At 32.7% G+C, this 13,964-nt stretch overlaps 2 protein-coding genes across 3 annotated transcripts; one reads left to right on the forward strand and one right to left on the reverse strand.

Moving 5' to 3' along the window:
* Positions 1-366: 366 nt before the first annotated feature.
* On the reverse strand, positions 367-1,834 carry LOC119603251 (rRNA methyltransferase 3, mitochondrial). Its single transcript, XM_037955230.1, is given in 6 exon segments — positions 367-598; positions 655-722; positions 724-765; positions 767-1,042; positions 1,045-1,593; positions 1,787-1,834. Coding segments are annotated over 6 exon segments (1,155 nt in total). The 3' UTR covers positions 367-426.
* A 62-nt stretch (positions 1,835-1,896) lies between these two features.
* LOC119603240 (UPF0389 protein GA21628) lies at positions 1,897-8,965 on the forward strand. Of its 2 annotated transcripts, none has more exons than XM_037955215.1 (3): positions 1,897-2,126; positions 2,250-2,416; positions 8,651-8,965. In XM_037955215.1, the coding sequence occupies exons 2-3, from the start codon at positions 2,250-2,252 to the stop codon at positions 8,853-8,855; spliced, it is 372 nt and encodes a 123-aa protein (XP_037811143.1). In that variant the 5' UTR covers positions 1,897-2,126; the 3' UTR covers positions 8,856-8,965. The 2 variants fall into 2 exon arrangements, with proteins under 2 accessions (XP_037811143.1, XP_037811145.1); XM_037955217.1 differs by lacking the exon at positions 8,651-8,965 and adding an exon at positions 6,258-6,602.
* The last annotated feature ends 4,999 nt before the right edge of the window (positions 8,966-13,964 follow it).

The raw sequence follows: 13,964 nt of genomic DNA on the forward strand, positions 1-13,964 counted from the left end.
ATTATTTTTTATTTATAAAAAACATATTTCCAATTTCCATTGCTTTACTATGTAATATGTACATATTTTTTAATTGTATTTATGTTATTTATTATAATTATATATTATAATAATTAACGAAAACTTAAACCCTACATAATTTGAAGAAAAGTTTTAAACAAACAAAAAATATGTTGAAAATAATTTATAGTTTAACATAAAAAATCTGTGTTATTTTTTATTATTATTAATTATTTTTGTTTATAATTTCTTTCTATCTATCTTTTAAATTTCATATTTCTATTTAGATTTTTTTGCTTAATTTTTAATTTGATTGCATGGAAAAATTCATAAATAAAGAATTAATCTAAAGAAAAAGAAAACTAATTTTTGCATTAGATTATGATTTGGTTTTTTATTTAAAAAAAAAAAACTTAACAAACAAAATTAAACTGTTTCAGGTTCTTTTTTAACCAGCAGTTGCTGCTGTGAATTAATAATATTTTTTCGTAATTCATAGAGAATTAAGGTTAAAGCTGAGGCTACATTTAAACTGTCTATACCTTGAGCTAAAGGTATGTTAAGACATGTACCTCGTGTCCCAACAGTTGAGAGAAATCTGGAAAGAATAGAAGATTATATTTTAGTTTAGTTCATCTTATTTCTAGTTCTCACCTGTAGGCATCCTCACTAACACCGTGACTTTCTCCCCCTATTATGACCACATTATGTGAACCGGTTTTTTTCCACTTCCGTATACTCCACAACCGATGCCGTTTTATTTGCCCAACTTCTCTAAATTGTTTTCTGCCACAAAAATACAACAATTATCCGCTACTTCAGGTGGAATCATTAGTGGAACCTCTTGCCAATCAACATCATCACGTATGGGTACACGGAAATGACCACCACAACCACCGCGTAAAGCTTTAGATTCCCAAGGATCACAACAACCTTTGGTAATGACAATTTGTAGGCAGGGTAAAGCGGCGCAGGTGCGTATAATACTACCCAAGTTATTGGGTTCGCGTATATTATCACATACCACAGTTATGGGTAGAGGATCGTAACCGAAGACATTTTACTTACTACACTGTGTAAAGCAGGTCTTTCAAATATCGCCATTATACCGGGTGGTGTGGTTAGTGTAGACCAAGTTTTTAAATCATGATGAGGCACTTTATAGATTTTTGTATTGAATAGCTTTTGAGCCTGTGACACACTATCCTTGATATCCAACAGCTGATCCTTTTGGCTGAATATAACGCTGTTTAATTTTAGACCACAATCTAAGGCTTCCAATATCAAACGTCTACCTTCGATAATAATTTGTCTATCCTTATCACGCCTTTTCTTAGAACGCACCGTTATTAGCAGTGTACTTAGTCGGGGGTCATTAAGACTTAATTTTAAAAATTTCCAAACCATTTCCTCATCATGTATAACTTTCGATTCCGCCTGACGTTCCGTGCGAGATTTTTTAAAACTTGGAAATTGTTGAGGTTTGCTTATGATATTGCTGGCATTAAAACTTTTATGAGGTTTTTGTTTTGTTTTCTTAAATATTTCTTCTTTTTTAGTGGGTTCATATTTAACCGAGGAATTATCAAAAGACTAGCCTCTATTTTGAGAGCAGCTTCTCCTCATCCGTAGACTGTTTAGGTTTAAATCTTTGCCGGAATATAAATATCTACTGCTTGAGGGTAGTATTGTTTTAGTATAAGATTTATTTAAAGTTTTTAATAAATTGGAAAACATTTTTATTGAGTAACTTATAATTTAAACACAAGGTAAAGTTTTTATTTACATTTTGTTTAAGACAACATAACCTCAAAGATATTGTGTTAGCATTCATTAGTGAATGTTTAAAACAAAATTGTCATCAAATTAGACGTTGTAACGGCTAAAAGTCTAGTCGGCGTTAAAAATTGCAAGCCAACGACGTTGAATAATGTTTAATATATAAAACCGTCTTTTCATTTATATAAAAACGCCGTTGATATAGAGTTAAAGCCGTCACTGTGCTATTTGCTCGTCACAGGTGTTTGATAATCAGCTGTTGGTGTTGTTTTTTTTCTTTTAAATGTCATTTACAGCGGTTTTTGGATTATTTGTTGTATAATTTTCCAACGATTAACACATAAAAGGTAAAGAAAAATTAATAATTTTTTTTTAAGTTTAGTTTTTAAGTTTTATTATTTAATTATTAGTTAGTTAATAATAGTGCAATGTCTGTTTTCTACTTTCTATTTGGTTATGTTTGCTTATAGATGTTTAAACAAATTGCTTTGGTGCCTTCTCTCTTGGCCAGACGTGCCATGAGCCAATCTTCTGCTCCAGGACAGGTTAACAGCTATACACCTAACAATTTGGAAAAAAGATTTTTGGTATGGACTGGCAAGTTCAAGTCCGTACACGAGGTGCCCAACTTTGTGAGGTAAGTTCCTTTTGAAAATTTTCCATAATATTCATGAATTATATTTATAATGATGAAATTATTGCGTATTATATTAACTCATTCAAATCATCAATCAGTATTCTATAATTTTTTGGGTCTTCCAATTTGTTTGTTGGTTTTTATGCCATTTTTTTTCTTGTTTGTTTAAATTCGCGTGTGTATACACACGTATCTTCCGCTGCCGCTTATGTATGCTTTCGTACATACATTAGAAGATCGAACAGTGTAGAAGAGAAAATAGTCAGTAATTTATTTTAATCAGTTAATTGTATATGCTAGTTTTTATACAGATTTAGTGTGAAATGGAGAGATAATTTCAAAGAATCCAATTTTCATCTTTAATTGAATCAAATGGATTCAAATTCTAATACTATGGATTATTAAACGCCTTTGCCGAATCGAATAGATCCATTGATAGTAGGGGGAAGTGAAACAGAACTAAGTATAGTGTCGTGGCTGTATTTCTTTGGTTTTATTTCAGTTCTAGTTGAGTTCCAGGTCAGTACTAGTTTAGTCCTAGTTCCGCTCAGTACATTTTTCTTATTTGAAAACTTAGAAATGGTGTATACAAAATAATCACGAATAAACATTGTTTAAATTATCTCTTTCTACTGTTAGATTCTAATAATTATCAACAAAATATTTTTAATTGAAATTTTATCTTAATTTTTAACGAAAGCTAGTTTTTCTACAATTCAAATTACTTTTATAACTCGAAAACAATTTCCTAATACAGAAACATTAGAAATTTCGTAATTTTATTTATACCCATTTTAATTTAAAGCAATTAATCTTTATTACTATTAAATATTTGCCTAAATAAGTAACTAAACAAAATGGCAAACATACATACAAAAATAATTAATAACAATTAAATAATGTATTGCACTCAACACCTACCGCTCAGCACTTGTTTTAGCGGCTAATGCTGTTCCTCTAGCTATAAGCTGAGGAAAAAAATCAAATCAAATCACACTAAATGTAGCAGCGATGATCACATCAATCTTAAATTTTTAAAAATATATAGCAAATAATTACTTACAGTTTCTCCTTGATTAGTAGAAAAAAAAAAACAATGTTATAGAAAAAAATATTTGTTTTAAAAGTTGTTTGTGGGTTTGACTTCAAAAAACATTTTGTTTTTTTTTTTCGGTACATGTAGTATTTTAAAAGTTAATTGAAGTTTAATTTTGAGTAAACATATAGTGATGTTTTAAAAAATAGTAGTTTAAATTAAGAAGTAAAAGAATAATTAATGTGTGAATAGAAATTAACAACATTAATGCGATTTGTTCTCGGTAGATCGTATGATTTAAGTTAACATACTGCACCATCTATCCATCTGAATGGTATAAACATTTGAAATATTTAAGTTGATTCTAACAAAATGTCCTTCAGCTTACACAATTAGTTCCTTTATGCATAGACCCATGGTAAGGAAATGTCAGGAATATGTCCTATTTCGGAAACGTGGATCAGAAATCAAACAGAAGAAATATAATAACTTGATGAAGTGTAGAAGAAATGGGTACAAGAGCTCTAAAAGATGATTTTCAAATAGAAACTAACTTATAATACTAGAGTTCTATTACTCGTCCTATGGTACAGTCAAAATGTACTGTGCACGAACCAATTGCACTACCTATAACGCCGATAACTCGGAAGTTTATCTTTCACTTCATAATGACACCTTCTAGAGCGGTATTTTTGATTAATCCCAGGCTAATTACATGGACGCAATAGGTCAATCTTGTTCACGAGATATACTGTGTTATATCACTTTGTGAGTGCATAACCACTTGATACTTAAACAATGGATGATTGAAAGGAGAGTAAGCATCTCCTTGTCCATTAGGTTTGAGTAATTGCGATGGAAATCAATCGTCTCAACGTTTATGCTCCAAGTAGTGCCAGGATAACGTTTTAGGGCTTATGGAAAATTGCATTTCCTTTCTATTCCTGTTTAGATGCCTGAAATTTCCACTTGTTGATGTGATAACCAATCTCCTAGTTACTTCTCTACACGACTATTTGAGATATCATATCTCGACAGTTTTTACACAAAAAACTTTGACGGATTAGTGGATATTTCTTAAGGAGCAAGAGGAGATATTGAAATCACGAAGGCTCGTCGAACCAGAGAAGGTAGACCTAGGCCAAAGTGGAGATTGTCCACAGAGACCTCAACTAGTTTCGCTCATTCCACAGGCCGTCGAATAGAGCGATCGTTTTTTTATCGTTTTTATCCGACTAAGCTACCATTAGCATTGTTGCATTGAAAGTTGTTACGATCAAATGCCTGGATTGCGCCTCCATGAAAAATGAAACAGTCAGAGTCGCCTCTATCTATTACATCCCGAACGAGGTGCCTTTTAGCACCCCCCCTAAAGGCCCTGTCTGAGTTTGAACCTCCTCCTTCGACAGTTGTCATTTAGGGTTGTCTTTTAGACATATGTTGGATGACGAATTTATAGACTTTAGCCCTGTTCAAGATAACAAGTCATCTGAGGATTTTCTTGGCGGCCCTTCTGGCTGTTGGTATATTTCTGGTGGGATTATTAACACCCGATTGGGCGGGAAGTACAGATTGGGAAACCGAAGACTTGTTCACAGTTTCTTCGTTGTCGAGGAGAGTTGTAGCTGTGTACAACGAAATCTGGTTCGTAGTACCTTCGTACTCATCTGGGATGTATGCTTTCGCAACTCCTAAAGCAGAATTCTTTGTCGGTACAGCTTTTCAGGTGCATAGTTTGAAGAATAGAGGCACATCACTGCTTTTTGGTGCAAACCTTTTATTGAATTCTTTCCTTAGTTGATAACCTGTAGCTGGGAGATTAGCTTGGCCAGGGGTTACAACAAACTAACATGGATCTTAGTAGCAATCGATGTACCGCGGATCGAAATAACCGTCGCGTGTATAGGACATTTTTGGAAGCACAAAAAGGTTTCATTTTTTACTCGCTGTCAAGTTGAAAGAACTGTTCCATCCTTATAGTTGAGAGCAGACCATTAAGGCGGACGTTCAAGGATAAGGTCTAAAGAACGGACAGGAACCCTCAAGTGTCCCACACGAGCCAGGTCCAGCACGAGTGGGACATAAAGAGCTGATAAACGACCCATAGGGAAAAAACAGACGCTACGGGACAGGGGTAGTTCTTGGAAAGTACTCGATATGAGCATCTCTCGTATGGGTAACCCTTTCTTGTACCCTTCGCAAAGAAGAGATCAAAAGTAGCATGACATTGTTATCCTCTGAGCTACTGGTTGTCACTATTAATACGAACATTTTCGGATGTTTAACATGCAACACGTTATTGTTGCAATTGTAGATGATCGTTTAAAGAAAACTAGCATGATATTAATCCTGATATATAAAGACAACATACGGATTTTTTAACAGAAATTTGTGGAGCTTAGATTGGAATTATTTAAACAAATTATTCACTTAAAGTATTTGGCAACAATTTCGTTAATATCTCAAGTATTTGTTGTACTGTATATGTGACGTATCAATTCAAAAATAATACAAAGTGTTGATAGGCATAATCAATTGTTATTAAATAATATATGGTATCATATCGTGAAAGTGATTGTATCTGAAAATATATGGTGGCAAAAAATTCACTCAATTATTGAAATATTATAAAAAAATTAACTTCATAACAAAACAAATATACGCAAAAATATCATTGTATTTATCATTCAACATTTTCTAATCGTATCCTGCAATATCATCCCTAAACTGCTTGACTAACTACAATCCAATGTTCTATCCTATTCATCATTGTGTTTTCTCCCTACATTTTTGTTATTGTTCTAGTGCCGAAGTTATGGAACGTAGCCGCAACAAAATGCGTATTCGTATTGCCAATATCATGATGGGCCTAACCATTCTTGGTTGCGCTCTTATGATTTACAGTGGCAAAGCAGCTGCCAAACGTGGCGATAGTGTTACTAAACAAAATCTCGAATGGCATAAGAGATATAATGAACTTAATGCCACTAAGGAAACCAAGGAATAAGTAAATTATACTCTTTAAGTTTAAGATTTTCAAACTAATCCCAAATTCCCGCATTTTTTTTCTCGATTTTTTATTTATGTATACAAGTGAAGTTTTTTAACTATGTTATTATTTTTAAATAAATAAATTATAAAGTGCTTGTATCAAATTAGTCTTTTAAACAAATGGGAATTGTATTCCCTTATATAATTTTACTCATGTGGTTGTAAATGTTATAAATTTTCTATTGCGGCTGTATTGAGTGTTAACGGGACTCTCTGGTTTGTTAAACTTTAATTTGGTAACGTATTCTATATTTATTCAATTTCTATTCAGACAAAGTCTATACGGAAGACTAATGATGTATTTAAAGGGACAATAGGTCATGGACACCCCGAATACCCTTACTTTACACATTTTCTTGGTTGCAATGTTTGATATGACCTTTGGGAGATTTTGAGTCTTTGGAAAAATTTTGGAGCCGTATAAATTATGAAGTCCAGACGGTTTATTTCCCAAATGGCTATGTGATATTCCTGAGAACGCAATATTTCTATTGGTTCCTTCAGTAAGAGGTATCCCAGGATAGGTAGGGCAAGTCACGAATCGTTACTGACCTATCGTTGTAGCTCTAGAACAGAACTTGTACAGAACTAGAACAGAACTAGAACAGAACTAGAACAGAACTAGAACAGAACTAGAACAGAACTAGAACAGAACTAGAACAGAACTAGAACAGAACTAGAACTAGAACAGAACTAGAACAGAAACCAAAACAGAACTAGAACAGAATTAGAACAGAACTAGAACTGAACTAGAACAGAACTAGAACAGAACTAGAACAGAACTAGTACAGAACTAGAACAGAACTAGAACAGAACTAGAACAGAACTAGAACAGAACTAGAACAAAACTAGAACAGAACTAGAACAGAACTAGAACAGAACTAGAACAGAACTAGAACAGGACTAGAACAGAACTAGAACAGAACTAGAACAGAACTAGAACAGAACTAGAACAGAACTAGAACAGAACTAGAACAGAACTAGAACAGAACTAAAACAGAACTATACAGAACTAGAACAGAACTAGAACAGAACTAGAACAGAACTAGAACAGAACTAGAACAGAACTAGAACAGAACTAGAACAGAACTAGAACAGAACTAGAACAGAACTAGAACAGAACTAGAACAGAACAAGAACAGAACTAGAACAGAACTAGAACAGAACTAGAACAGAACTAGAACAAAACTAGAACAGAACTAGAACAGAACTAGAACAGAACTAGAACAGAACTAGAACAGAACTAGAACAGAATTGGAACAGAACTTGAACAGAACTTGAACAGAACTAGAACAGAACTAGAACAGAGCTAGAACTGAACTAGAACTGAATAGAACTGAACTAGAACTAGAGCAGAACTAGAACATAACTAGAGGACTAGAACAGAACTAAAACTGAACTCGAACAGAACTAGTACAGAACTTGGACCGAACTAGAACAGAAACTAAAACAGAACTAAAATAGAACTAGAAGAGAACTAGAGCAGAACAAGAACAGAACTGGAACAGAACTAAAACAGAACTAGAACTGAACTGCAACAGAAATAGAACTTAACTAAACCGGAACTAAACTAAAACCGATCTAGAACTAATTTAGTTTTGATCTGTCGACAGAAATCGAAAAATCTGTGATTACTTTAATTTAAATTATTTAAAATTTGTTCTTTCGCAATTAAAAATTGATTTTCATCTAAAATCTTTGATATTTAAATACTGGTTTTATTATGGGATTATTATTCAGAAAATTAAAAACATCATAAATCTATAAATAGGAACCACTTAAAGTCATAATTCTTATTGAGGTGTTTTAGGCCTTACTATGACAAACAATTTTAAAATAATTAAATATTTTTACTCATAATCAAACAATATCCACTGAACTTATCAAGAGAGAGATAGTAATTTTAATTATACATAAGTACTTAAGTTTTTTGTCTATAATGGAAAAATAATAAATTTATAGAAAAAACCGAACAACGTGTGGAACTAATTCAAACCTCTTATCATATCATCTTCAACTGATTTCACAACCAGCTAAACATGTTTCATTCACAAAAAAATTTTCATAATTAGATTTGTGAATAATTTCTATTATTATTTTTACTTTTTCTTTGGTCTTACCTCCCCAATTCTTTTCGCTACACTTAGTGCTGAAGTTATGGAACGTTGTCGCAATACAGTACGCATACGTTTGGCCAATATTATGATGGCATTAACTGTGGTAGGTTGTGGTATTATGGTCTACAGTGGCAAAGAAGCTGCCAAACGTGGTGAAACGGTAACCAAACAAAATCTCGAATGGCACAAGAGATATAATGAACTTAATGCCAATAAGGATAAAAGGAATAAGTAAACATTAATTTTTTCCTTCGATCATTGTTGTTTAACTTGTAATAGATTAAAAGTTTGAAACTTTTAAGAGAAATAAAGCTAAATGTGTTAAATGTTGAAAGTTTAAAGTAATGCTAAAGGGATTTTCTTTATATTTTGTTATAAAAAATGTAGATTTTTCATAATCCAGCATGTTTTTGATTTTAATAGATACTAATTCTTACTAATTATACACAGATTTCACTAAAAAATAAGTTTTAATTATAAAAATCCTTTCTAAATCGGTTCCTTAAATAGCTGTTTGGGGTCACTTTAGGTTAGGTTGAAAGAGATGCGTATTCTTCGACGCTAGCTAGTCCATTACCTAATCTTTTCATCCGCCGATTTTCCAACATGCTGAATGAATGTTAATGTAAGCCCGACCCCAAAAAAGGTAGGGACTAATCGCCCAATAGCAAATTGTTCTGTACTTTTCAAAGTTGAATGGAAGTAGGATTCTCATTTCACAATTTTTCCGGAAGTAACTTTTGGCTCTAGATATTTTATTGATGTCGGTATAAACTTCTCCCGAGCTTTTTCAGGGTTTCGCTATATACGACTTGTTATAGGTGGGATCTCATCAAACGAGTTTAAGATAAAATAAGTTTTAATTAAAAAAAATCCTTTCTTAATCGGTTCCTTAAGTAGCTGTTTGTGATCACTTTAGGTTAGGTTAAAAGAGATGTGTTATCTTCGACGTTAGCTAGTCCATTACCTAATCTTTTCATCCGCCGATTTTCCAACATGCTGAAAGATTGTTAATGTAAGGCCGAGCCCAAAAAGGGCAGGGACTTACCGTCCAATAGTAAATTGGAGGATTCTCCTTTCACAATTTTTGCGGAAGTAAACTTTTGGCTCTAGATATTTTATTGATGTCGGTATAAACTTCTCCCGAGCTTTTTCGGGGTTTCGCTATAAACGACTTGTTATAGGTGGGATCTCATCAAACGAGTTAAAGATTAATTCAAGAGCTCTGTACTTTCTCATACTATATATCAGAGTTCCAACCCTATCCATTCGATTGTAGGCCAAGCCTTTAGGTGAGTAAGGGAAATGAGGAAAAACTTGAATGACTTGTTTACACCAAGGCCTAATAACAATCTGTCTAAATGGGGACGAGCGATTAGAGTCGACTTCAACGCTTGCAAGATTTAGTCTCTATCACAAACACACATCAGTTGCTGTTGCTATGGGCATGAGAATACAGTGTGATGTTCGTTGAACTCAACGCAAGTGTCTCGTTTTTTTTAACGGGAAATGAGTTTCACTGTTCCATCGATAGTACGATGGAATGTGTTCCTCTGAAATTAGGGATCTTGTTCCCTATACATGCAGGTTTATTCGAAACACACTCCTCTTTTTGGAAGAATACACCACTGCGACCAGTGCAACAAAAAATGCACTACAGGGAAAACTCCTTTTTTAGCCGTAATTTCCGTAAGTGGATCATTCCTTAACACTTGCTATATAAGCAAATTTAAATCTCAATCGAATCAAGTCAATTTCGATTACCCTGTTATGAAGTAAAGAGTTTTCCAGAGAGAGCGTTCTGCATGGATCGAAACAAACAGTAGTCGGACGAGACAAAGTCCGGACGAATGTCGAGTGCTTAACGTGAACACCCGTCTTGATGGCCTTATTTCACGGTGGTCCACTGGCTAGACTAGAGACGGTCTACCACGAACCCCTGAATACTTCTATGAAGAACTCAGGTGGCCATTTTTGTACATGGCTAAGCCGGTCCATGTACAAGCACTTTGCTGAAGAACTCGTTGCGGAATGACAGGCAGCATGGGATCAATCCCAATGCAAACACAAAGTCCGGACCTTTTTGACAACATACTAATTCCGCTCCTTTTAAGGACAAGAATGAAGCAAACTAAATTCGGATAACCACTTATGAAGTGAAGCGTAACCCAGAGTTTGTGCAAAGCTTCCTAAACACTTCTAAATAGTTTTTAACAAGAAACATCATACAAATCAGTTGCATGCGTTACTGGTTCCCCGTGATGTTCTGGCCAGATTTAAGCAGCTCATAATAGATAGAACCTTCTTGGTCTCACCAAATGTATAGCATTACCTTAGTGCCTTAGATATTTGACTTTGGAGTCGATTCGTCTGGTTGGTTGGGGTCCACATGCGCACTTCTACGCTTCGGGTTATTGTAATGATACTGGTTGGTTCATTATATGTGATGATTCACAGCTCGCAGTAAGCGAATCGGTTGCATTCGGTTCAGGTTTCCTGTAATGTTCTGGCCAGATTTTATCAACTCATAATAGATAGTAAGAATGAACCTACCAAATACAGAACCTTACCATAGCGCATTAGATATTTGACTTTGGAATCGATAAAGGCCGGTTGACCGAGCTTTACTTACACTCTTTGTTACACTTCGGGTTATCGAAATTGATACATGTTTCATCACAAGTAATGATTCGCAGCATTTCGGACATTCAAAATTATCTTTTAAGGTATCTAGGCTTCTAATCGTATGTTCCTCAATTTCTCTGCTTCTTGGTGAATCCTGCTGCTCGCAAACGTTTGAAAATGTTTGCTAGTGTAGCTTCCAATGATTGTGTAAGATCTTCTTAAGGAATTGCTTTCATTTTAGCTGGTAAATTTTATTAATATTATGGGACCGCTTAAACTTAAACCACAAGATGGTCGTATATACATGCCTGGATCATGTTGCCCAATCATATTTGCAGGGAATATTTAATAACTAATTGAGAACAAATAACGATATATACTCTTCAAAACATCGGTTCTAGTTTCTATTATAGTGATCCTATTGCAATGAGGATGATCATTTGTGATCACTACGATTTTCTATTAAAAATTGTCGAAAATTCCTTAATTAGTGAGAAATAACGATCAGTTGAGACATCTAAATGATTACAATATTTGGCAAAAGTGAAATCGATTTGTAGTCTGTTTTTATAGTGATCCAAATCAAATGAACAGGATCATCTATGATCACTTTGTTATTCTATTAAGAATCATCCAAAATTTCTTAATTAGTGAGAAATAACGATCAGTTGAGACATTAAAATGATCACAAATATTTGTTTTTGTTGTTGTTTAATTAAGAAAATATTTTTATTTTTACACTTCACTCACACCCTTACAAGTTTTTAATATATTGTTTATATTTGTTGTTAAAGTGTTAATATTAACTTCGGTAAGCTAGCTTTATGACGCTTTTAAAATCACTCATACAGCTAGATAACCAAAGAGAACATAACACCCTGTATGAAAGCAGGCGATCATCATCAACAGTAGTAGTTACTTACTCCATTTTATTTAACAATTTAAAATACTTTTTTTTCGTGTATATATTTGGTATACATTTGGCACTATTTAACACTTATTTTTATTATTATAACACAAATACACACGCTTAATAGTTCACACATTACAAATGTTTAATAGACTTATACTATATATATATATAAAAAATAGAAAGATTGAAAAAAAAAAATTAAATAAAAAGTAAAATGTGTTAATTGTATGTAATTAATATTTAAAAACGTAAAATCATTGACCAAAATGCACTTAACAAAACATCAAATAAATAAATAAAAAAAGATTAAATAAAAAAAATTAATATAAAATTCATATAACGTTTAATGCTCAAAAAAAAAAAAAAAAAAAAAATACAAAAGAAAATAAATTAAGAAAAAAAGTAAAGAAAAACGAATTTAAAACTAAACCAATTTATCACAAAAATGGTTAAATATCACATGGTAAAACGTTTAAAAACTACTCAAATAATTAAAATAAAAGAAAAAATCGTGCCAAGCATGGGAAATTAATTTTAAACAAATAAACTGAAAATACCCAAGTAATGCCTATTGTTTGTAAAAGGCCCACTTGAATTTACGCCAACGCATCATTATGTTAACGGTGTTGTCATCATCTTGTGTATGTGTGTGAATTCGAATTTGAAAGTTTTTTTCCCCCACTCACATAAAAAACATGGTTTTGAATGTAAATGGTCATTTAAATTAATGACAAATAAAGGTTGTGAATTAGTTTTAACCAAAATCGTATTATAATTTTTTTTAACAATTAAAATTTTTATAAATTAATCTACATAACCAAAAAAATCTAAATCTAAAATTCCTCAGGCGTGCAAAAACCCCAAAGTTGTGATAATTTCTAATACCCAACAAATCATGTCCAGAATTTTGCATGCTCATTAACTCAACTTGCATGTGTGAAAGTGTTTCTAAAGTTCAATCAATACATTTGTTCTCAATAAATTTTATTCAATCCCAATTTAATTGTAAGCAATGGGGATTTAAAGCCGAAAAAAAACTTTTTAAAAATCGATCAATAATTTTGTTCTCAATAAAAATTTTATCAAATAACTGTAAGCAGCAACACTAATCATTACTGTAACAAAGGATCTTTACTACATTTTAAAGTCAATCAGTATTTTTGTGCTCAATAAATTACTTTCAATGTCAATAGACTTTTAAAGCCGCAGTGATCTATTTCACCAAAAGTTATTTGTGATATCGTAAAGGAAAGAAGCTGTAATCGATTAATATATTTTCGTAAATGACTGTAAGCAGCCGTGATTTAAAACCACGAAATTTCTTTTTAGTGTAGCAAATGATTTTTACTATCTGAAAAATATCAAACCTGTCAATCCATATTTTTGTTCTCAATAAATTATTTTCAACATCAAAAGGATTCTAAAGCAGTAATATAATTTCTGCGAGTCAAAACCCCAAAACTTCTTTAAAGTGCAACACAAATGATCGAACCAGTCAATCAATATTTTTGTTTTCAACAAATTACTCTTAACGCCAACAGGATTCTAAAGCTACAGAGATCTCCTTAACCAAGACCTATGTGTTATATCTTAAAGGATCGAAGGTGCAAACCTTTAAAAAAATCGATCAATAGTTTAGTTCTCAAAACATTTTCTCAAATGACTATAAGAAACTGATGTAAAGCAGCAAAACTACTTTAAAGAGTTAAAACCGATCAATCATTATTTTCAACATAAAATGGATTCTGAGCTAAATGCGTCAAGAGTTATTTCAGATATCATATAGGATCGTTAAACTCAAATGAA

Source organism: Lucilia sericata, unplaced genomic scaffold (genome assembly GCF_015586225.1).
Source record: "Lucilia sericata isolate MDLA Ls3-8-SP2 unplaced genomic scaffold, ASM1558622v1 Contig000285F_arrow, whole genome shotgun sequence".
Lineage (NCBI taxonomy): Eukaryota > Metazoa > Arthropoda > Insecta > Diptera > Calliphoridae > Lucilia > Lucilia sericata.